The following is a 25,101-nucleotide window of genomic DNA, read 5'->3' as shown; positions in this document are numbered from 1 at the left end:
TATTCGAAAATAACATAATTAAGAAAGTTAAATGGTATCAGCGATTTTTCCCAGGATAAAGTGTAATTAGCTCCGTATTTAGTGATTTTAATTTTTAAAATATCAAGAAACAGTTTTTTAGTTTAGGAAATTCTCCATTAAAATGATTTCAGACTCATGATCAAAATAATTTAGTATTCAGCTACAAAAAGGCTTTTTTGATATTTCCCCAAAAACTATTCGAGAATAACATAATTAAGAACGTTAAATGGCATCATCGATTTTTCCCAGGATGAAGTGTAATTATCTCCGTATTTAGTGACTTTAATTTTAAAAATATCAAGAATGAGTTTTTTTAGCTTATGAAATTTTTCATAAAAATGTTTCTAGACTCATGAACAAAATAATTTAGTGTTCAAAAATCCAGATAAGTGAAAAGTAAGTAAATAGTAAGAAATGGAAATACATAAATTCAACGCTTTGAAATCCATTCAAATCGTTAAATCAGATGAGTAATGAGTTAATTTCTTACACTTCTCGCACGAATGACATGTCCCTTCTCCCCCACACTCCTATGAAGACTCGGATCCCTGTAGACCTCAGTTGTCCTCGAATCCTGTCGTTCCACCTCCTCCCTGTGACTCTTCTCCACCGGGTTTGCTTCCCCACTTGTGCACTCACTCGATGCCACCAGGAGATTCGAGGGATTAACAAGCGACTTCCATTTCCGATCGAACGTCGACGTGAGGCTGGTCAGTAAATCGCTCCCTGAAACCACAATGGAGATGTTTAAGCATTCGTGGATTGAATAGTTAATAAGCACCACTGGTAAATTTCACACTCAAAGCTTATTATTGCTCTCTCAAATCTCCACTCAGCTACAGACATTCTAAAAAAAATTTATTCAAATCATAATCGGTCCAGCGGTTGGAGAATTGAATGATATTTTCTGTTGGTAATGAGAATAGAGGGAAAATGTCAGAAGATCTTCTGAATTGAGAAAATAATAAAACAACTTTTTTCAAATCCACGAAATATATTTTAGAGAAAGTCAAATGGAAATTTTAATTCTCTAGAAAAATGAATAAGTGTGGAATTCTTGATCTATTCCTATTATTTTTTAATTAAAAAATATTCAATAAGTTGAATTCAAGAAATTGTGGTTTTTCAAAACAAAAGAAAACCTCATTGACCATTTTTCTGATGAAAAATCTCATTCAAAAGCCCAACAATGGAATAAAAAATAGGCCAGTGTTAAACGAGCCATTGAGTCGTCATTCTCGTGTAAAACGCATTCCTGCAACGTTAGAGAACGATTTCAATGGAATAAACAAACCAAAAAAAATGACATCGATAAAAAAATTAAAATAGACAACATCGATGTAAACAGAGGCAGCTCGAATCCACTGACATTGTAAAACAAAGAGAAAAAAAAATGAAGCTTGAAAGCACTTGAGCGTCAACTTGTATTGGCTCAATAGCCCAGTTAAACGGAAATCGCATTGAGTATTCAATGTATACGTGATTTCAGTGTTTGTGTTAGCTTCGCAAACGGTCTATTGTGTTGTCTATTGAATCCACTCTCGTTTTATCTTCTTTAGTCTTTAGTGAAATAATAGTCGTGCGGCATGACAATTCAAAAGGGGAGGGTGAGAAATCGAATTCTTGAGCATTACACAAATAGGATGGAAAAAAAAAATTGAGGACAACGAGCTCGGAATATCCCATCCGGATATAAATTTCAGGTTTTGCCGGAATGTTCATTTAACAAGCGAATGGGAGAAGCGAAAAGGAGAGTTTGAGGAATTTATAACACCAGGAATCACATTTCTGCTGGGATTATTTCAAAAATATCCCCGAGATTAATGAGTTTGAAGAAAAATGTCAGAAGATCTTTATTGTGGAGAATTGAATTCTCTGCAAAAAATGTCCTCTGGCGATTTTCGATGAAACTTTTTCCTGGGGAGATATTAGCGAAGTAATTGAATTCAATTTTTTGGCGGAGGGAGGTGAGCTCGAAAATTTCACTCACGTCATTGTGCAAATATCTGGAAAACCGTTGGGTTGAAAAAATCAAGAGACCTTTTCTTGTGGGTCATTTCATTTTTTATAAAACTGTTTCTTAAAAAAAACTACGGTTTCTTTATTTGTTTAAAAATCACCTCAGTAATTACAAAATTATCCGAATTTTGTTGAAAATTAAAAAAAACGTCTAGTAAAATTGAATAGAAATTTCTCTTCATGAAATAAAAATCTCCAGACCTTGTTCCCTCTCTCAAATATTTGCCAAAAAATCTAAAAATTCTCAAACTCATCCCCTCCCTCAATTAGTGAATGTTTGATGCGAGGAAAAAAATTAACGAAGCGAAAGAAAAAAAAGACTTTAAACTCATTAAAAAAATCGAAGCCATTCTCCAGAGCTCTGACGTCATCTCGTTACGATCGGACACCGAACGAACACTTTGAAAGAATACATCTCCCTTCAGATTCAGTCGAGTAAAATGTCAACAAACGAAAGGAAAAAAAAAAAGAAAACAACGATTTTAACTGTCGGTTTCCGGAGGTCCGATTTACCTCTGAGGAATTTGTTTAAAGTCTTGGAGGTGGGCGTCCCGGCCCCGACCCCGGACACCCCTTGCCCTTGGTACTGTGGTTTTGATGATGAGGATGATGCTGCTGAAGAAGAGGTAGGGTCGGTGACGGTACAGGGTGGTTGGGGTGAATGTGGGGCCGGTGTCTTCGTGGAGGCGCAACTGGCGCCTGCAGTACCGTGTAGATGGGACGATATGTAGCACCAAAAACTCGGTGTTGCTGTGTGCCTACGCGTTCCAATTTATATCGAATCGTCAATTCTAATTAATCTCAGTTTTCATGTTTTTAGTCAGATAAACAAGAGTTTGAAGGAAAAATTAATCGATAAAAAATTAAGCGGCAGCCTTCAATCATCTTCTGATTTTATCATCAAATTAACGGTTTCCATAGCATTTATTTTAACCAACAAAGACTTGATTCGTTAGAAATGAAATTGTTGTTTAGAATTGAGTATATTAATGTGTAATAAATAATTTATTTGGAATGAATGAAATCTTCATTTCATATAATGGGAAATTATATTGTTTTGTTTTATTTAAATGTGTTATTTCTGTGCACTGTTGGAAAGAAATTGAAATTTCGTGGACAAATCACTGGTATTTTTTAATATGAGAATTCAATTCAGGGGGAGAAAATCATGAAATCATGAGGTTTCGGTGAAAATTCAATGAAATTCCAAATTTTTCAGCTGCAGGAAGACGAAATATCCTCAATTTCCTTAATTTTTCCAAAATACCCTGAATTTTCCATATTTCTAATGATTTTCATGGAATAATGTCCATCGACTTTCTCCCGAAATTTTGAATTGTCAATGATAAACTCCTTGAAATTTCCAACTAGTGTACAGGAAACTTCAGCCAAACTTTTCAACAGTGTAAGTGTACACCTACACAATTATGAATTCATTTCGTTAACGAGTAGTTTAAAAGAAAAATATCTTCAGACATTTATATAAAATTCCTCATTAACGAAATAATTGCACAATAAATAAAATTTTCACTCTCCAAACTCCTTAATTTTTTTCATCATTAATTGAATTAATAAATATTAATAATTATATTTTTCTTTGACTCATGTTCATTTCCGTTAATTTGTGAAATTCACAGAGCAGCAGGCATCAATGCAGGCAGTGAATGCAGGCAGCCAATGCAAGACAATGATATTTTATATTTCACAGACGATGAATATTCAAATCTCCCACCCAATAAAACTCATGAATGAAGTTATTATCGTAACAAACGTGCCCACACGTTAATCCGTCGTATTCCGATGAGAACGTGGGAATCAAACGACGAACTGTGCAAATACAAACGTGTGGATCAAGCCAACTGGAAATTCTAAGCTCATTCTAAACCTATGTATTTACTCCCCTGATTTTACTTCGATAACACTGAGATCTTGGTTGATTGCAAAATTCTGTCTAAAATCTAACTCAATATTTTCTCATCTTAATATTATTCTAACGTGCTGGAAGGCATAATGATTTATTCGAGGATGATTAATGACTAGAGGAAGAGACGCTCGAACTAATTTTAGATGATACTTCATTATTCATGAGTGAAGCGTCTTTTCACGTTTACGTTCATTATGAAAAATGATATTCATGATTAAAATTTGTTAACCATGCTTTGAATCTGTGACGTTCACTGAGTGATAAATTATTGAGATTAATTATTCTGATGTATTTTTATGAAAAATTATGCTTGCAGTGAAGAAGTTGCGGAGAAGGAGATGATTAAAATACTTTACTATTTTGCAAACATTTCAGATACATCAACAGAGTAATAATAAAAATAAAATTCTTGATCTTTTCTTTTTTTTTAGATTGATTGAGGATATTTTTACAGAAATCTTCGAAATGAAGAGCTTTAACGAAAAATGTCATAGAACATTTTTTGTGGAGAATTTCATAGTTCACAAAAAAGATCGAATGACTTTTTCCAATAAACCTGATAGTTTTGGAGATATTCGTAGAATGCGTAATGCAGATTGAACGAATCTCCTCCTCCCACTTCAACAACTCAATAAATTATTAAAATAAATTAATGATTAATGTAATAGGGGATACCTAGCAAGCTTTCTGTTAATAGTCAGAATCTTCTGTGTCCAGTGAAGGAAACAAGATCCAGCTAGACTCACCGACCGTCAGAAGCGAATATCAAAGAGAACAAAAAAAAAGGAGAAAACACACAGAATAAATTTGACATTTGAAGAGATTAGATTAGACCACTGGATTATGTTGAATAAAAAATGGGGCAGAGTAATTCGTAAATTAAAAAAAATAGAAGGGGCATAGACGATAGACACTGACATGAGTTCATGCTGTTGGAGCTCGAACTCTATTTCGAGAACTCTTGATTCATGGATTTTAATCGAAATAATCGAGGTTTTTTCGAGTCTCGATAGTTTGAAGCAACACATGAAGACTGAGTGTGTGATAAGAAATTTAGCACTCACCGTCATCGGATATGTCGCCGGGTATACCCCGAGTGTGGTGCGATGGTGATGGTGATGTGTGGGACATGTGAACCTCGTGGAGTGAGTCTAAACTGCCATATCTCGTTGGCACCAGGGATTCCATCGATGGCTGAAGCATAAAAACAAATGAAAAAACATTATTCACCTCTCAAACTTTCCAAACGTGAGATGAACTACATCTTTCAGATAAAATTACCCCAACGAACGTCATGACGTCAGGAGATAAAATTAATTGAATGTCAGGAATGAAATCTGAATAAAATTCAATCCTTCAATTACTCTCATATCACTTCCCTATCAGTTTAATTCATTCACAACTCGTATTAATTTTTTTTCCCAATGAAATTTCAAATTCTGTATAAAAATCCATGTGCAATAAAAATAATATAACGACTGAAAAAAATCTATTCGAACAGAATGAAACCTTTTGATTTCTCTAAAGTGCTTATTGGTGCAAAAAGTTAATTCACAATTAATTAGTAATTTATCTATAATTATTTCTCTTGATAAATGTAAAAATGTCTCATATTGAGGGAAAAATTAAAGAAAATGCGGATTCAAATGGCAATGAAATAGGGTATTTCTCACCTCTTTATCAGTTTTAAATTTTTTAATAACTCCATTATTAATCTTCTCCCCAATAATACTGCTCAATTGGCTGCTAGCCTGAGCCTTCTGATTGGCGCAGGGCTGTTGCTGTACAGCAATGGACATGGGTGTTAATCTAGTACTAGATTTTGACCTGGACCTGTCACTGTTATCACCACTCCTCTCTGCCAGTCTGTCACTCAAATTAGCAAGTCGATCAGTGAGATAAGGTGAAGATACCGTTGACTCGACCATTCCATCAAGTATATCATCATTCTCCATCTCTCGTTTAGCCAATTGCCACTCCATCTCAATTCTCCTCCTGTCCCCCTCCCTCTTCTCAGCCTCCTTTCGATGTCTGTACTGATCCCGTTGGAGCATTGCCTTAGTCTCCTGCTCGAATCTCCTTATTCTCTCCTGAGTTGTTGCACTGAGTCCTGCATAAGTCCTGATTACCTCGTCGTTTCCACTCTGTTTCGTGTCGTTCGAGGCTGTTGATATCGTTGATACAGTGTCCAGGCTGCCTGAGGTCATCTCGGGGAGCCTGGGCGAGTCCAGGCTAGATGATGTTGTCGAAAATTGCTGCTGGGAACGGTTGGATATCGTTCCATTCAGGGGACTCGAGTTCGCACTGTTCGAGAGATTATTTCGCTCCTGTCGCTCTGGGGTGTGGTTGGACTGACTCTTTGTCTCGTGCATCATCACTATTTCACTTACACTGCACTGACGCTCGTTCAGGGCCATACTCTGACGCACCAGGGGCTCCGGCTCAGCCTTCGTCTTTGTCTGGAACGAAATTTTTATTTTTTCAAGGGTTAAGTGGGAATTATCTGGGAAAGGAGAGAGTTTTGAGGGATTTTTCAAAAGAGATTTTTTGTGGAGAAGTAAATTTCCTACAAAAAATGTTGTTTCATATTTTTTGATAAACCTCTTTGCTGGAGAGATATTTGCGAAATGATGCGAAAAATAATTTTGACAGAAAGAGAAAAATTCAGTAATTTTTTTACATTATTTCATAAATGGATCTGAAACTAATAAGTTTAAGATAAAATGTCAAAAGATGTTTTATGAAGTTCATGAAATTCCCTAGAAAATTTTTCCTCGAAATTCAATAGTTCTCGAAAGAATGAAAAAAAATAAAGATGCCAGCTTTGTAATTTTACGAAGCTAATGAATTCGGGGAAAATAAATTAGATGTAATTATCACTGACCTTCTCCTCCTCATGTTCTTCACTCTCCTGCTCTTCGTGTCCCTTCCTTCGCCTCTGAATTTTCCTGTTAGCTGCGGATATTATTGAAGATACAATATCCTTAGCCGAGACCATTTCACGCATGCCTGTTAAGGGTGGAATAAAATAAATCATAAAAACTAAAAGCGGACTAAATCAAGATGAACGTGAGGTGTTGAGGGTGGATGACTGACGATGCAGACTACTTTAAATAATAAAAAACTTGGGGGAAATAACTGGGGGGATTTCTACGTCTAATTTGTGAATTTCTGTGAGGCAAACTACCTTCAACTTTTTGAATATTGTTCAACAGTAAACTGTGATTGTTGGATGTTTCTACTTCACTACCGTCCGCTGGGAGACTCAGGTTAACGCTTAATCTGCTCAAGTCGTCTAAGTCTTCTTCGCAGAAGAACCAATCGACCTGTAGATCAAATAAAATTACATTCATTCAGATATTGAAGTTTAAAAAACATTAAAATTCGTATTTTTTCCTATATCTCTGAAATAATCATATATAGAGAAAAATTCCATAAAACCTTTTGTGAATTTCGTGAAATTCTCTACAAAAAATGTTCTTCAACATTGTCTTGTAAACCTTTTCCTTTTGGAGATATTTTCAAAAATAATCTGACAGTTTATGCTGGGCCCTGCGAAATTTCATCCAGACTTTTCGAAAATATTTCTGAAAAAAATAAGTAGATGTAGAGAGAAATATCAAGGGATGTCTTGACATTTCGCTTTAAATCCACTTATTTCCGAGATATTCTTAGAATAGTTAAATTAAATTGAATTAAATTAATAAACTCACATTGTTTAATAAGCTCTCAACAATCCTACACTGATGCGACATATCAGTAACCATAGTAACCATATTATCCCTGGAGCCACTGGCCCTGACAAGAGTTGGCCCAAAAACAATAGCCAAATTTTTCGCCTCCATCTTGTTGATCTCGCTGTGCTCAACAACTCGTTTCAAGTGGAACATGAGATACTTGAGTGTTTCAAAGTGATGCTCCGGTAAATCCCTGAGGAGTTTTCGTATCGTTGCCATTCGCCTCTGTGGATCCTCTATTTTGTCGGCGTCGATGAACATGGGATATAGGTCAGCAGTGAGAAGCGAATCCGGTAGTTGACGGAAGAATGATTTCAGGAGGGAAGAAATTACATTTACATCACTCCATCTAGGATCCTGCGTAAAAAAATCAAAATACAGTCATTTGAAATCATTAAATAAAAATTCTCTCGCTAAATGTTTACTTAACAATGCTTCATGCAGAATTGTTTCAGCTAAAAATGAAATTTATCTACAGAAATTTTGCGTCTCCCTCAGTTCGAGAGATTATTTTAAAAAAATTTAAATTGGAATGAAATTTTTCCATAGAAAAAATTCAAGAATAAATTTAGAATAAGAAATTGTTGAATCACCTGCAAATTTATGCTCTCAAAACCCTTGTTAACACTCTCCGTGAGTTGTGAAATGGCAGCAGTATTTCCTGGCACTCTGTAGATACCAGTGACCTCCAATCCCCTCGCCTCAACAATGCTCGTGCACATCTCGACAATCAGTGGAACAAACTCGGAGAACGAAGACTGGATGGAGAGAAAAAAATGTGAGACGAATAAGAGCGTTTATTACCCATGAAAAACTCATTCCAAACATTTTTCTCATCCTCCTTAAACTTTAAGAGACTTACGACTGGGCAAAGTTCCAATGGTACTTTGAAAGTGGCCCCCTCGGGTGGCAGTTGGGCTGTGGGTGATGATGGCGAGCCAGCCTGGCCATGCATTCGTCTTAGCTGCTTGGCAACTCTACCCTTCCATGTTTTCGATTTCGGTGAGGGCAGAGGATCCACTGTTTGACTCGGTTTTCTCGTTTTATTCACTGGTGACTGACCAGTTGGCGATCGATTTCGGAAGGATGTGAGCTTTCTTATTCCTTTGTGACTTGGGAGGGGACTTAGTCTTTGGGTGCCCTGTCCAGCACTTGGGGTCGTTGGGCCTGGGGTCTGAGGCACTGCTTGTTGCTTGGATGTACTTGTACTTGCATCCTGGAATTTTTTTGCAATTGATGAATGAGAAATTGATGATGGGGTGTCGATGAATATTTCCCTCAACTCTGGACTCGAATTCGATTTTTATGAAAAAATGGGATGCTCTGGGTAATCAGTGATTTTAGAAATGTCGAGGGAGCATTTTTACTGTTTTTATTATTGTTTAGAGTGCTCAATTCTACATTTGAATTATTTACACTGCCGTTTGCTAAAAACAATATTTGTCATTTGATCTGGCTCATTTGGATTAACAGTTTCTAATATTACATTACTGCATTACATTTTTATTTTTTTCCCTTTTCGTAAGTTTTAAACTTCAACAGCACATTCTTTTAAGCATTTTTACTTTATAAAAAAATATATTTCTTCTGGGAACCCTTTAAAATTCAAATCTCATTTTTTATCTCATTAATTTTTTTTTTCATCCAAAAATGAGAAACTGAAATGATTTTTATGAATATTTCCCATAACTTTAGAGCCTAATTTAATTATTATTTTATAAAACAGACTGTTTTTGCAAATTATCAATTTTAAAAATGTCAAAAAAGCATTTTCACTCTCCCAAGAAAATATTTCTGGACATTTCTTCCTCCTATTCCCGAAACTCTGAAAACCCTATCACTAAAGCCTCACAATTAAATAAATTTTATAGTCCTCAGCATAAAGAAAATTCACGGTCAACAACCTTGGCTCATCGACCGAAAGGAAAAGAATTTCACTCCAAATATGAAAGCGGACATTGTCTTTCGAAAGTAGTAAAAATATGACGTGTGTATTATCTTGAATCCCAATCACTCATCACCATAAACGATTACCACATTTTTTCATCAGCTTCTTTGCTCACTGTTAACTATTAAAAATATAATGATAATAATTTATTGTTATTTACCGAGGGTTTTTCAGCTGCGGCGTGTTTGTGCAGAGCCCGCAACCACAGTGCCATGGACGCGGCATCCTCAGTCTGCAGTAGAACTTCCGCCGTGGGATTAGCAACGCGCAATACATGTTTCCGTTTCGTGTAATCGTCAGCTACATCGACCAATGAACATCTGACGTCAACATTCTGTCCAGCATCACCGTCACTCGTCGCTGATGGACTCTGTAATCCCATTAATTAATTGCAATTCACGAGTGAATAAATTAAATCGAATTTAATTAAATTCAATTTCACAGAAAGAAATGGATTGAGAAATCAACAATTAAAGATATTTTATGTGAGTTGGTGTAAAGGATTTTTTAGTAAATTCGAGCGTCTTGGAATTATAAATTTGGAATATTTTCCTTAATTAACTAGCATGAGTAATTGGAGGAGTTGATGAATATTCATGATTAACAAAAAAAAATCAATTTCGAGAAAAAAGGTGAAGGAATATGGATGGAATAGATTGATCCATGCTTTCTTATGGAAATGATGAGAATCGATCGAGAAAAATAGCCTATTCTCTAGATCATTGATCACTCAAGTGATTTCACATAATTTTTGTTGATAATTTTACAATATTTTTTCTATACCCTCAATTTACAAACCCTCGTATACTTGAATATACGACTGAATTGCATTCGAAAAGTCGGAAATATCTTGGACTTTTCATTTCCAAACATGAATTCTTTGGGATTAATTAACAACGTAATTGATTAAAAAATCTTTGCAAGAGTTTTTGTACTTTTGAAGCATTGAACTTCATTGTTCTTGTGATTTGACATAAATTTAATTGACGAATTTACAACATTTTTCCTATTCTATTTTGGTCGTCGAGATAATTTACGAACACGTTTATACGTAAATCAAACGTCAGAAAAATCCTAGATTTTTTAATGTCAAACACGATTTCTGCAGGATTAACTAACAACAGAATTGATTGAGAGATCCTTGTAAGAAATTTTGTCGTTTTTAAAGCATTAAACTTCCTCATTTACGTCATTTTACATATTTTTAATAGATAAATTCCATAATTTTTCTCACTTCACCCCCGCTAAAACTCTCTAAATTAAATCAACAAAGAATTTTTTTATTTCTATCAAACAGTTGATCGAAAAAATGCTGATCAATCGATAAAAAAAATTAACGAAAAACCGCAGATACTAAATTCCACCATTCAAATAACTTCACATATAAATTCCACCGTAATTTCGGAATAAATCCGTGAAATAGTCCTTATCTCCCTAATTCCCAAGCTCAAAGGACCTCCAGCATTAATTAATCATTACCCAGGACCCGGTGGAGCCCCAGCGGCGTAATCTCCTTCCGAAAAGTCCATGAGTACTGAAATGCAGTGGAATACAGGAGTAAGAGCTACTATCTGCGCCCAGCATGCCCTCGGAATTCACTTCACTGTATCTCTCCATCAAAAACAATTCTTTACGTCTCTTTTATCTCACGTTGTCCCCTAATTTTCCTCAATTCTGCTATTTTATTTGTTCATCCTCTTCGTCACATATTTGTTACTGAACGCACTAGCATTCCACGGTGCTTAACATTCGACTGCACTCACTGCCTCTAACTCGCGCTCACCGAGTATAACCCAACCAATTCCCCACCCCAGTGGCACTAAAACACGCAAAATGATAGAGGAAAGAAAATAAAACATTGAGGAGGAGAAAAAACATTGATGGGACCTTTCACCCAGACGCATAATCCTCAAATTTATTATCGTACATTTTTAATGACCCCGCGGAACATCTCGAGCTTTATTCTATAAATCACCCTTATGTTTGAACTCCCTGGATTCGATTTTACGATAAGTTCAGTCGTAATATCTGTTTACCCCTTTCGTTTGAATTTTTTCTACGCCGATGCAGAATTGTTTTATGATAGGAACATTCCGGGTGGTATCAAGGAAAATATGATGAGGGACTACTTTCCGACTGATGAAATTTCCGGTAAAAATGCCCTGACATTATCTCATATCGTTGAAAATGCAGAAACCAAATTGTTAAATTCACTTCAATATTTTTATGATTTTAGGAGTTTAATTCACAATTTATTTAGACATGTTGAAGCATAAATTCTTCTCGTAAAACATTTTGATAAAACTTTTCTTGTAACTAATGAAATTAAAACATCAAGCGTTGATTTTACGATTAGTTTTAGTATTCATGTTTTTTTCTTTTTTTGCAACTGATGAAATTTCCCACAAAAAACAGTTTGACATTATCTCATACCGTTAAAAATTCAGAAAACCAAATTGTTAAATTCACTTGAACATTTTTATGATTTCACGAGTTCAATTCGCAATTTATTTAAATATGTTCAAGCGTAAAATCTCTTTATAAAACATCCTCGCTTCGATTTTACAATTAATTCGAGTATTCCTATATTTTTTTACGTTCATAATTATCTTATGATAGTGCCATTCCGTGTGGATTCAAGGATGAATTTTCCCACAAAAAATGTTTTGATATTATCTCATATCGAAAATGCAAAAAACCGAATTATTGAATGCACTCCAACATTTTTATGATTTTACCAGTTCAATCTACAATTTCTTCATTGCCAATTCCTTCGAGGATAAAATATCCTTGGCAAGTGTTCACCGAACGCGCCATCGAGTCTCACAAAACACAAGACCAATCTCCTGGCTCTAGGTTGCGGTCTATGATAAGGCAACCGCTGTTTCCTGTAGATATTGATATTGAAAAAAATGCCGCTGCATTTCTCGGTAGAAATATCGTTTTCGCTCATTTCTCCACCCCAAGATGCTCTTCCGATACAACACGATCGGGAAAGTTCTCCGTCCATGAAAGGACAGTGTGAAGTGGCTTTTGTATGAAATATCCATCCACGAATGAAGGAGATAACGGCCTTTTGAGGAATGCCCAACAGTGAAACTTTTTCCGTCCACCCAACACGTCATGGCTCATTCTGCTCTTTTCACTTTCTCATTTTATTCTCGAAATTGGATTTTTCCGGATAAGAACACACAGGTGAGATCAGTTTGAATGAAATTATTTCACTTTTAATTGGAGGTGGTCTACTTTGAGATCAGTTCTTCGATAATATCTCGAGAGCGGAAGGAGATAGCGAAATTTTTATAAAGACTTGTTTATTGAACATTTCCTCAGCTACCAAAAAGATTTTATCATGTTTTCTTCTAGAACCACGTATTCTCGAGATATTCACCGAAAACATAAAGTCAATTTTTGCAAAATCAATTTTTTTTCGTTCATTATCATTGCAATTATCTCGAGAATTGTTGATTTTAGGAGAAAATATCATATGACACTTTTTGTTGAAAATTTCATTAACTATAAAGCAAATCTTATGACATTTTCTCCTACAACCACTCATTCTCGAGATATCCACAAAAAACTGACGTCCATTTTCGTAAAAACGAGCTTTTTCGCTTTTTCTTTGGAAATATTATGATATCTCCACTGAAATTCATTTTTCTCACGTGAAATTGCACTCAAAAATCAATGATTGCACCCAGCACATACTGTAATGAAATGCGAAGTGTTCAGGGTCACGTTTGTACGACAGTATTCGTATCAGGGAGGCAGTGAACGCCTTATTCAAACAACGGTTTAATTAATTCCGAGGGACGTATGTACACGTATCGAGCGCGTCCTCGATGGCCATATGAATTAACAGCCGATTTCCGATAGTCGTTCATCGTATTAATACTCGTGGGGCACATCTTATCTGGTTTATGTGTCGCCTTCTCGCAATACAAACCACTGTGAGGTTCAATCCTCGTGCTCAGGAGTCGTCATACTTCGGTGAATCTATGTTGACTTCATCCGTTTTCTCCATAGTCATTCGCGAAACAGAGAAACTTTGTGGAGGAATGAATCAACGGGACTTTTACTTTTTCGTTTTAAATTGTTTTTTAGTTATGTTGTTGTGTCCACTAATGGAAGAATAATTGAACGTAATTGGGATGTAGGACACCTGCGGTAATTATGGAATTATCACAAAATGTTTGGGAAAAATTGGAAAATAGAAAGGCCACTGATTGTGGAGATGATTCCATTCAATTATCAGGTTTTTAATTGACGCTGCGAATCATTGCGGATCAATTGAGTAATTGTTATTATGAATGAAATCCTGTCCCAACTGTCATATCCTTTCGGATATGACAGTTGGGACTTTTACTTTTTCGTCTTTCATTGTTCTTAGCTCTGTTGTTGTGTCAAGTAATTATGAAACAATTCAATGTAATCAAAGAATGAATAGGACATGTTCAATGACTGTCCAGAAAAAATATTAAAATGTCAATTCATTATTAAGACGATTTCATATTTGAAAACACCTGGAAAATTGACTCTCCCCTGTTTAATTATTTATAATTTGTGGATTAATGAATTGGTGTACGTAATTATCAGGTTTTTAATTGTTCGGTAGGAGAAAATTCGTGAAGTGATTGATCAATGGGACTTTTACTGTTTCGTTTTTAATTGTTTCCAGTTCCGTTGTTGTGTCAAGTAATTGCGAAGAAATTTAATGTAATCAAAAGTGCACAGGACATTTTCAGGGAATGTCTAGAAAAAATATTGAGAAGGGCTCATTCATTATTGAAATGATTTCATATTTAACATATGGAAAATGGAATTTTTCCGTCGCATTTTACCTCTCCCCTGTTTAATTATTTATAATTTGTGAATTAATGGATTGGTGTACGTAATTATCAGGTTTTTAATTGTTCGGTAGGAGAAAATTCGTGAAGTGATTGATCAATGGGACTTTTACTGTTTCGTTTTTAATTGTTTCCAGTTCCGTTGTTGTGTCAAGTAATTGCGAAGAAATTTAATGTAATCAAAAGTGCACAGGACATTTTCAGGGAATGTCTAGAAAAAATATTGAGAAGGGCTCGTTCATTATTGAAATGATTTCATATTTAACAACACATGGAAAATGGAATTTTTCCGTCGCATTTTACCTCTCCCCTGTTTAATTATTTATAATTTGTGAATTAATGAATTGGTGTACGTAATTATCAGGTTTTTAATTGTTCGGTAGGAGAAAATTCGTGAAGTGATTGATCAATGGGACTTTTACTGTTTCGTTTTTAATTGTTTCCAGTTCCGTTGTTGTGTCAAGTAATTGCGAAGAAATTTAATGTAATCAAAAGTGCACAGGACATTTTCAGGGAATGTCTAGAAAAAATATTGAGAAGGGCTCGTTCATTATTGAAATGATTTCATATTTAACAACACATGGAAAATTGACTTTTCCCTTCGCATTCTACCTCTCCCCTGTTCAATTATTTATAATTTGTGGATTAATGAATTGGTGTACGTAATTATCAGGTTTTTAATTGTTCGGTAGGAGAAAATTCGTGAAGTGATTGATCAATGGAACTTTTACTGTTTCGTTTTTAATTGTTTCCAGTTCCGTTGTTGTGTCGAGTAATTATGAAGAAATTTAATGTAATCAAAACGTATATAGGACATTTTCAGTGAATGTCTAGAAAAAATATTGAGAAGAGTTCATTCATTATTGAAATGATTTCATATTTAACGACACATGGAAAATGGAATTTTTCCGTCGCATTTACCTCTCCCCTGTTCAATTATTTGTAATTTGTAAATTGAGGGATTGTACCTATCAGATTTTTAATTGTTCAAATATCGCAGTGGATCACTGCAGATCAATTTCGATAGTGTTATTACGAAAGAAAGGATCTTCAGGTAGAAGTAGTGACGGTCACGACTCGAAGGTTTTAGAAAGCGTGAAATGATAAAAATATATGATTGTTGCAGTGGATGCTTTTGGGTGAGTGGGGGTAATTACGTGTGGAGGACTCACCTGGCTGTGACGGTCCTTGTAGAAGTGCAAAACTGGACCCCGCAGGACACCCCACACTTGCTTCCAGGATCTGTCGGTCGATCTCTGCAGCACAAAAACAATTTTCCAAATTCGATCAAATTGGCTCTTTGAAATTTACGGGAAGAGCCTGTTCACGAAGAATTTCTTCACTTATTAAAAATGTCTTTTTACGTTCTGCTAGACGAACATCAACTTCCAAAATGATTCAAGAATTAGTGAGTACATTTTTCTCGTGGAAAATTCAAGAATATATTCACTTGAATTTTTCTGATTTCTATTATTTTTTTGGCGAATAATTGAATTGAAATTTTCAATTATGAAATTTTTTAAAATCTCTGCGGGACTGTGCATCTTGTTAATTTGTTAATTATCTAAGAAACAAGACTTTGACATACATGCAAAAACCTTTTTTCTAAACAATTAAATTTCCTAAAAAAATTATTTTCGACTTTTCTCGTATAACGACTCATTTCTGAGAAAAATCAACAATTTGTAACTGACAAAATGCATCTCATAAAAAATTTATTCCATTTGCTCATTATATAAATTAGATCAAATTAATGTCGGAGGAAAATTATCATTTTCAAATTAATGTTTTCCCACGAATAAAAAATATTGAATTAATTCTCATGTGTTACCTTGCCATCCAGAACTGTGAATTTAACGTGAAGGGACCCCTCACGCTCAACTGGCTCCACGTCCTTCGGTGTGGTGTTCCCACCGTTTGAATTCTGAATGCTGTTGCTGAAAATCACGAAAATGTCTCATCAATAATTAATTAAAATAAAGTAGACGACATTGACATCGACGAGACCATTATTAACAATTCAGTCGATTAATTGGATTAATTAAACGAAACATTTTCTGCTCCTGCTGAGACATTTGGCAAGGTCTCGTTCCTCGGAGTTTGCTCGTCATCCTGTTAAAGTGGTTATAGATAATGTTTAATTTTCGGTATCGTTAGACATTGGATCATACCCATGTAACACATACACGACCTCGAGAATATGTTTTTTCGTCTCATCGTGTACATTTTTTTGCTCTCATTGCCATACAAGTGTAGTTAGTTTGCGGGGGATTTGAAAACGTGATGGAATTTGTGATTTGTAGCTGCGCATATCTACAGCACAGGAATGTTCTCTTAATGTTTATGGTAATCACACTTATTTACAACAATTAGGTTATTACTACGTGATTGTCGAACGCCTTGGAGTGATTCAGAGAGGAGATTGATCCAGTTTAAAATAAAAGGTTTGTTTGCTATGGAGATATTATGGAAAATAGGAGAAAATGGTATAAGGATTTTTTGTAGAGAAAATTTCCAGCGAAAAATGTCTTAGAAGATATTCAAGATGAATTGACATCACCTTTTAGTGAATATTTTTACGAAAAGTAGTAAAGAGACCTTTTTTGTTGTGAAAAAAATTCGAGAAAATTTCCTGACGCGTCCTAAAATCGATAATTAGTGAGAGATCTAATTTAAAAAATTAAGGAACAAAATGGAGAAATTTAATTTTATGAAAATTGACAGCAGTTTTAAAATTTTCCACTGAAAGCGTCTTCAACATTTCCCCCTGAACAGAATAATTGCGTTCTTCATAGATTTTTAAATTTCTGAATATGAGAAATGGATGAAAAATATTGGACACGAATTTTTCTATTTTGATGAATAACGAAAACTCGATAAATTATAGAAAATAAAATGGCTATCCAATATTTCTTATTCAATTTTTGTATTCCATGATTCTATTCACTAAAAAAATTCACGCAAGAATTCAATTATCATGTAAAAAAATCCATAATAAATAAAAGAGATGTCACCCCGAACTATTTAACTATTACCTCAAACACCATAATTCTCACAAGAACATAAAAAGACCAGCGTTCATCGACCCAGCGAAAGTTTAACACTTGTGGGACTTTAACGACTCGTAACGCACACCAAAACACGGAAAACGCAAACTCATCCGATTGGTAATCGGAATTACGTTAAGAGTACTAATGTTCCCTTCTCCAAAACCATGAAAAAAAAAAAGAAATTCTCCAAGACGTCGACTAGTCCCCCCCCAATTATCACGAAATATTATTCACAGATAAGGACGATAAACCTCTGAACAAATACGATGTGAAATTATTCCATTATTACTCGTGTGTACACGATTATGTGTTTCTGTTTTGCTTGAGCGAATTACAAACAACGAAATGAAAAATGCAACAACAAAAAAAAAGTATCGCCAGGTAATCCAGACAGCATTTGTGTCTTGTGTTGTTTGTAGGTGGGAGGGTGCCTCACCGATGATTATGACGGTGCAACGAAGCCGAAGTTACGTCCTCGAAGATACGAAGCAGTGGCGTTATGTCACTGGGAAATAGTGGCGGTCTCCATCGTTTGTGCGCACTAGAATCATCATGTACCATTGTTTTATATCCTAATTATATTTTCTGTGTTATTTCCCTTGATTTAATGCATTAATGGTTGACCTTAAATATTTTGTGCGACACTGTTGAGTTTGGAATCGACTTTTTTCGCGATGGTGGGGTGATTTTGGAGTTAAAATACTCTTCCGAAGGTAACTAAATAGATCAAGGATCAAAATTCGCGTAAACATTAAGAAAATGCATGTGTTGTTACAGAGAAAAGATGAATTAGGCAAATTTGTACCATGTTTTTTGCAAATATCTCTCCAGCTACTGATTTTAGAGAAAAATGTCAGAAAAACTTTTTGTAGAAAATTGAATTTTCCACATTAAAGATTTTTTGACATTTTTCTTCAAATCCCGAAGTTTCCGAGATATTTGAGAGTTGCTAATCACTTGGGTCCTATGCATACAAATACAAATCGTCGCGAGTTTCTGGAGTGGAATAAATTTCTAGGGTAATCTTTTAGCCTGAAATGTTCCGTGGCACATAATTAAATACATAAAGCATCCAAATTCGAGTGAACATGGAGAAAATCCAAATGTTTTTACAAAAAAAAAACGATGAATTAAACGAATTCACAAAAATTGCTACAGAAATATTTCTAAAACGTTTAGAACTAAAGAAAATGTTAAGAAACATTTTTTCGATTCGTCCCTGAAACTACTCAATCCCGAGATAATGAAACAATCAGCATTAAACAAATATTTTAATGACACCAAATGAATTAACACCCATAAAGTATTGCAAATATCTCCCGCACGATTGTTTTCCGAGAAAAATGTCACGAGAACTTTTTGTAGAAAATTAAATTCTCCACAAAAAAATCCTCTGACGTTTTCCTCTAAATCCCGCAGTTCCCGAGATATTCGCAATTTTATAAGTCACCAGAATCCCCGCATGCATGCGAATAAAAAAAATCGACCGTTCCTTCGGTAAAAAATAAATTTTGTATTCACCTTCTGATGGCTTGAGCGACTGGTTCAGAATCGCTGAGTTCTAGGTCACTGTCCACGTGCATCCGCTCGCCCCAGGTGGCTTTCAGATAAGACACTCGTCTCGTCGCACGATCCTCATCGCCTGATGCCGCAGAGAGACGAAAAATAAAAATCGATTTAAAAATATTGCATCGAGCATCGAAAATTATGATACCAGGCTATTACGCCTTGATTGATGCCTCTGGGGCTGTAGGAAGTGAAGTACTCACTGATTTGAGTGTTTTTCTGTCGCCTCAGCACCACCCCATTCGCTGCATTAGAGCCTGGAGCTGTGAACATTAAATAATAAATAACTCGATGTTGCACAGACGACGATTGATACTTCGATGGTGAATTAAATTAATAGGTAACACCATGCCGTTCACCAATAAGTGCCAACACCTCTATTATTACAGCATCAAGAGCTTGATTATAAATGCTAAGTCTATGTGGCATTCCACAGCCCTCGGGTACGTAATCAAATGCATAACAACACAGTTAGTTTCATCGCCTCATTGGGGGGGAATTGATGTGTTTAATTTTACACAGACGTTTATACAGTCTCTATTTTTTTTGTTCATTAAGATTTTCAAGAAAATTATGTCACAACCACATTTTAAGCGGAGAAAAGCATTAATTATTGGGAAAAAAAGGCTCTTTGCAAAATAATTAATGAAAATAATAATTCATTGTTAAATTTAAATTATGTTCTGGCCTTCGTTGACGTTTGGGGGATGGAAATTAATTAATTTAATGTTCCGATGGATTATTTAGGTTTAATCAATGGTATTAAGTATGCCCAAGCATCTCACGAACGTCTCGTAATCTCAGGAATTCAATTCGAGAGAATTAATTTGTCTTTCTTAAAAAAAATTCGAATGTTCAAACAATCGACAGGATTATTACGGTTGATTAATTGATTCTTTATTAATTTTTTCGTAAACTTTCTCTCGACGTTTTTAACATCTTTATTTTTCTTTCTTCATCAAGATTTTTTTCAATATGAACGCTTCGTAAAATAGTCTCGATATCATAATTTAATTAATATGTTTCTTGGCGACTCGGGGATAAAGAAATTTGCAGATTGAATTTTCTCCCGCCGCATTTAGCTTTAATTAATGTTGTTAAGTATGCTCAAACATCCAAGGTAATGAAAGGTCTCTTAATCTCACGGATTCACATCACAGAATGAATTTCATTCAGTAAAAAAAATCGCCTGAATGTTTCGACAATCACAGGGATTATGACGGTTAATTAATTAGTCAGCTTAGTCTGTTTAGTCTCTTTCTCCTCAATTTTTTAATTCTGACCTAGAAGCCCATTTGTTTCCACGCTGTTGTTGGTATCTCCCGACGACTCTAAAGGGCGCAGTGGATTTGGAATGGAAAGCTGATTGGGTCGTACTGGCTGGGGTGGACTTATAGTAACACTTGGTAGAGTCACTTGACCGTCACTCGTCACAGTATCCAGTATCGTGGTTGGAAATAGTGGAGCACTTGGCATGTCACTTATCTGCCTCTCATCCTCTCGCCCCTTGTGCTGTGGCTCTCTCTCTAATATGTTTTTTTTTTATGTTTCGTTTTCACGAAATAATTTTTCGGTGAGTATTCTCGTAAACCATGCAATAAACTCGTGATTTAAAGCGTAGAGAGATGCAGGAATGCCTCGAGAATTCAGTTAAAACGCATTAAGAGAAGAGGAGAATGTGAGATACCAGGAGAGTCCCGAGGAAAAAATTGTTTACGATATTTTTCATGTCTCGTTAATACGTGAAGTTTATACACATTATTTTGTTAATATCTCGGAAACTGGAGGAAAGTGTTAGAAATCTTTTGATATTCTTTACTCGTAGTCACTTTTTAACGAGATAATTCAGGAGTTAATGCCAGTCATGAATTTATAATATTAAAAATTGGATTGAAATGTGACAAGATATTTTTTTAGCTTATAGATTTAAAACACCCTGACATTTTTCTTTAAATCTCTTCCTTTGAAACATCTTTGCAAAATAAAATGTTAAATCTCAGCAATTATGGAATTTTTGGTACTTTTAATAATTTTAAATATTATTTTTTCTATAAAATTCATTAGAAAAAATTTTTTTTTCACGATAGTCTTCATGTCTCGTTAATCAATGAATTCCATACCCATTATTTTGAAAATATTTGGAAAACTGGAGGAATATATCAAAGGTCTTTTGATATTTTTTTTTCAGAGACAATTATGAACGAGATAATGTAATCCAGGAATTCGCAATACTAAAAACTTTATTATTGATAATTTTGAAAATATCTCTGCGAACGTGAGGTTTAGAGAAATGTTACAATAGACGTTTTTTTATAGCCCATAAAATTTTCTAAAGAAAAACTCATGACATTGTTCTTCAATTCTCTTCTTTCCAGAAACACTTGCAAAATAAAACGCTAAACTCTAGCCATAGTGCATGAATTCCACGAAAAAAATAATGAATAAAAGTATTTCTCGTGTTTCTCGTGTTCTTGACACTTTTATCTATTATTTTTTCCATGAAATTCGTCACATAAAAAAATCCTTCAACATCTTTTATAAATATTTGCAATTAAAAGCCTCAAATGCAAAGTATTCTTCAATTTCATAAAAAAAAGTATCAAAAGAACTTCAAACCCCAGGAAAATAATTATACGATACGTCATAAGAATTTTATTCCCCTTATAAAACCATTTTCGCTACCTCTCTCCTTCTATTTTCCTTCCGTTAAAACTCGTTCGGTATCAAAGAAGTGTAAAGAAATCAAATGTAAAAAAGAACTCAAAAAAATAAAATAAAATAAAATAAATCGGATAAGAAAATTCTTGGTAAACTAACCGAGCTGACTTCTAACAGCCTGAAGATAGCTGTCCTGTCGCTTTGCTTTGCTGTTTCGTCCCTCAGTCTCCAGTTCCTCTGGCTCATTCTGCCAGGTATGCCTGACGCCTCGTCGGGTCGTTCCACCGTTCACAGCCTCCCAGGATTCAGCACTATTGCTTCTCGCCCGCAGTCTAACCGGTTCCATCTCCACAGCTTGTTCATCTGACGACAGATATATGTATTAAGGATTGTAACAAAAATTTATGAATTTAATTGAAAAACATCTCCATTCCTCGATTAAATTCGTTACAGTCCGGCCATCAATCATATTTAAACATTTGTTATTTGTTAAATGAGCACAGTCATCGCAGGTGAGTCGACATTGGCAATAGGAGATGTTGATTTTTCACTCGAACATTCGAGTTTTTTGATTGTTTTTATTCAAATCATAAAATCTACGTGTGGCAACACTGGCAAAAGCATTGGGTGTAGGATTTTTCCCTATTTTTTTGAGAATAAGAGGTGAGATTGTTAAAAAATATTGGACATTTGAATTTTTTTAATAAAGACTTTAGTTTATGGAAGTTTTCTCCTACATCCAATGAGAAATAAAGTGGCAGGTGTTATGGAAATAATAAAAAGCTGAATAATTCAGAGGCACTCTAAATCTTGCTGATGACATTGCGAGACACACGATTTTACACTTCTAGGATAAACTACCTGGAAATTGTGAATAGGAGGTTGGAGGCTCGCAATGGATGTATTTGCTGCCTACGGGAATTATTCGATTCCCCGATAATCCTCTGCCTAGTTATTTTTTTTTGTACATCGCATGGAAGAAAAATTGTATTATGATTTGTGACAGTGGGAGGATGTAATCGTGATAAATGACTAGGAATTTTCGAATGGACTTTGGAGTGAAAATCGGTGAGGATTCAGTAGTAGAAGTACATAAATCAATTTCACATAGGATTGCGTCCTTCGTAAATATCTCGAAATTCAAGATGAGGGAGAAATTTTCATTCAGATCTTTGCGTAATTCACACTAATTTAGTTATATTTCTTCAATTTCAAGATATTTAAGGAAACTTTATTTGATTTGAACATCTCATTTCATGACTTCTTTATGGAATTTAATAATTATCTTGAGAATTTGTGAATTTACAATCAACTGGGAATTCAAGAATGTATTTACCTGAATTTTCATAATTTCTATCAATTTTCATGGAATAATTTACCTAAAATTTACAGTTCCCGTTGATTTATCCATAAAATTTTGAATTTTCAATGACGAAATCCTTTGAAATTTCACTGGAACTCTAACGTAACAGAAATTTCCAATTCTTGAAATTTTAAAACGGTTAAAAATTGACTTTAATTTAGTTTAATTCAACTGTTACAAATTTCCATCACTTTAACCAGTATAAAATCACCCACTCCCAAGACAATTACGCTTCAAAAACACTTCCAATTTTCCAACCAATCCTTGGCTTTTAAATTAAAAAAAAAAGTTCTTCTCCAACAAAAGAAAAATAAACCAGCAAAAATGCTCACCTGAATCCAGTGACTTGCTCTCCCGATTGGTACTCCCCCTCCTAGTCTCAACACTCTCAGCCTTGGACTCAAACTCCCTCTTCCTAACCGCGACATTGGGCACACTCCTCTTGTTAGACAGCCTCGACAATTCACTTTTATAAAGATTAGTGCGATCACTAGTAGGTTCATCATCATCACTGAGCAGCCTCCCCGACTCGAACTGTTTCGCCCTCCTGGAGACAATCTGCAGCCCCTGAGGAACCGGAAACTTCTCCTGCTTCTTATCAGGCCCAGGAGAAGAGGGCAACGACGACGTGCCATTCCTCACGTCCACTCCCACCTGTTGCCCCGAGACATTCTCATGTATCCTCGAGAGAGTCGTCACAAAGCTCTTGGCATTCTTATCAGTCCCCTTGCCAAAAGAGAAATGATTCTCCTTAACGAATTGTCCATTGGCATCGCAGAGAGACGAGTAGAACCTGTCCCTGATGGCTTGAGCATCCTCAGTCACCTGATTATTCTCCCTCTCCCTCTCGTTCTCCTCGTCAATGTCCCCCCTGACCCTTTGGACATTCTGATTCCCAGGTTTTCCATTTTTCACAGCCCCCTTGTTGGCATTCTGATCGCCCTGCTCACTGGGAGGCCACACCTGCCTCTGGAGCTTCTGCGGTCTCGCATAGAACTCCCTCTGGATGACCCCCTGATTCTGATTCTGATTCTGATTCAACCTCGAGGCTTCGTCAGGCAGCAGCCAGCCAATGGGATGACTGGGCCTCCTCAGGAACTCCTCCTTCTGCTCGAAGCTCTTCCTCAGTCTCGTCATGATGACAGAATCGTCCGAGCACTCATTACCAGTCAATGTTGAGTTCGAATCGTACGAGGAGAGGCTGCTGTCCTTGCTGGCAGGTGACGAGTCCCTCCTGGAGTCGATGGACAGTCGAGAGGATTCATTGGAAATCTCGTGATCATTCGGGGGCCCACTTCCCTCGCTTGCTCTCCTCGTTACGACTCTCCTGCCAGGTCGGTAAATAGGGACTTGTGGCTCCGCTCTGGAGACTGGGTACTGGTGGTCCAGGGACTTGCTGAAGGTGCCAGTCAAGTCTGGACGCACCCTCTCGTAGATGGGGTCCTTGATTCTGTCGTAGATCTGCTCGCTGCTGGGACGAGAGTAGATTGACTCGGGGCGGGTTCGATCGTACAGGTCGTAACGACCCTCGGGGGATCGATAGGCGTCGTCCTGCTGGAGGGACCGGCGTTGGGATCTGTCGTCGGGGCGGAAGTCCTGGTTTCGCGCCTCTGTCAGGGGGCGACGCTGCACGTTCGGGGCGGATGCCATCTTGACAGCTGTCTGGTCTTTGAAGGCTTCCTGGGGACGGTAAGCACCTGTTCCTTGGTTCTCTGAACCTGGGGGCGAGCACACCCAGGACTGGCGGGAGCGCGGCGAGGGACCCGGAATCATGCTCATCGATCTTCGTTGCTTTTGGGAGACTCGCTCCGGGGAACGGAGACGCGCTGGACGCTGATTTGTCTCCGGGTTGTGGGCGGTTTCACCGAAGTACTGGAAATGCGAGGGGAGGGGTTATTGGGGAGATTGGTTGGGGGTGCGGGGCTAGGGTGATTGACGAGAAATGTTTTGTGGGGGGGGGGGGTTATT

At 36.1% G+C, this 25,101-nt stretch overlaps 1 protein-coding gene across 7 annotated transcripts in view; it reads right to left on the bottom strand.

Annotated features, from left to right (window-relative positions):
* The window catches only part of LOC107042685 (rho GTPase-activating protein 21), a 120,586-nt gene that overhangs the window by 3,659 nt on the left and 91,826 nt on the right, over window positions 1-25,101 (bottom strand). The window contains exons 5-23 of one of the 7 annotated variants that reach the window (XM_015263861.1): window positions 23,466-25,005; window positions 22,632-22,718; window positions 21,930-22,133; window positions 20,396-20,638; window positions 19,316-19,375; window positions 19,068-19,188; window positions 17,983-18,087; window positions 16,328-16,433; window positions 15,669-15,752; window positions 9,810-10,019; window positions 8,564-8,917; window positions 8,295-8,459; window positions 7,678-8,058; window positions 7,152-7,290; window positions 6,849-6,973; window positions 5,638-6,423; window positions 5,029-5,158; window positions 2,554-2,798; window positions 664-747 (exon numbers count right to left, since the gene is read on the bottom strand). In XM_015263861.1, the coding sequence (XP_015119347.1) occupies window positions 2,569-2,798; window positions 5,029-5,158; window positions 5,638-6,423; window positions 6,849-6,973; window positions 7,152-7,290; window positions 7,678-8,058; window positions 8,295-8,459; window positions 8,564-8,917; window positions 9,810-10,019; window positions 15,669-15,752; window positions 16,328-16,433; window positions 17,983-18,087; window positions 19,068-19,188; window positions 19,316-19,375; window positions 20,396-20,638; window positions 21,930-22,133; window positions 22,632-22,718; window positions 23,466-25,005 (5,070 nt within the window). In that variant the 3' untranslated portion in view covers window positions 664-747; window positions 2,554-2,568. Of the gene's footprint in view, window positions 1-511; window positions 748-2,553; window positions 2,799-4,524; window positions 4,701-5,028; window positions 5,159-5,637; window positions 6,424-6,848; window positions 6,974-7,151; window positions 7,291-7,677; window positions 8,059-8,294; window positions 8,460-8,563; window positions 8,918-9,809; window positions 10,020-15,668; window positions 15,753-16,327; window positions 16,434-17,982; window positions 18,088-19,067; window positions 19,189-19,315; window positions 19,376-20,395; window positions 20,639-21,929; window positions 22,134-22,631; window positions 22,719-23,465; window positions 25,006-25,101 lie in introns of those variants that run through there. The other 6 variants (XM_015263835.1, XM_015263843.1, XM_015263867.1 and 3 more) reach the window with 6 other exon arrangements.

Source organism: Diachasma alloeum, unplaced genomic scaffold (genome assembly GCF_001412515.2).
Source record: "Diachasma alloeum isolate Michigan unplaced genomic scaffold, Dall2.0 Dall_scaffold_00179, whole genome shotgun sequence".
In the NCBI taxonomy this organism is placed as follows: domain Eukaryota; kingdom Metazoa; phylum Arthropoda; class Insecta; order Hymenoptera; family Braconidae; genus Diachasma; species Diachasma alloeum.
The sequence above is the reverse complement of the archived record's forward strand: the minus strand, read 5'-3'. Positions and strand labels throughout refer to the sequence as shown.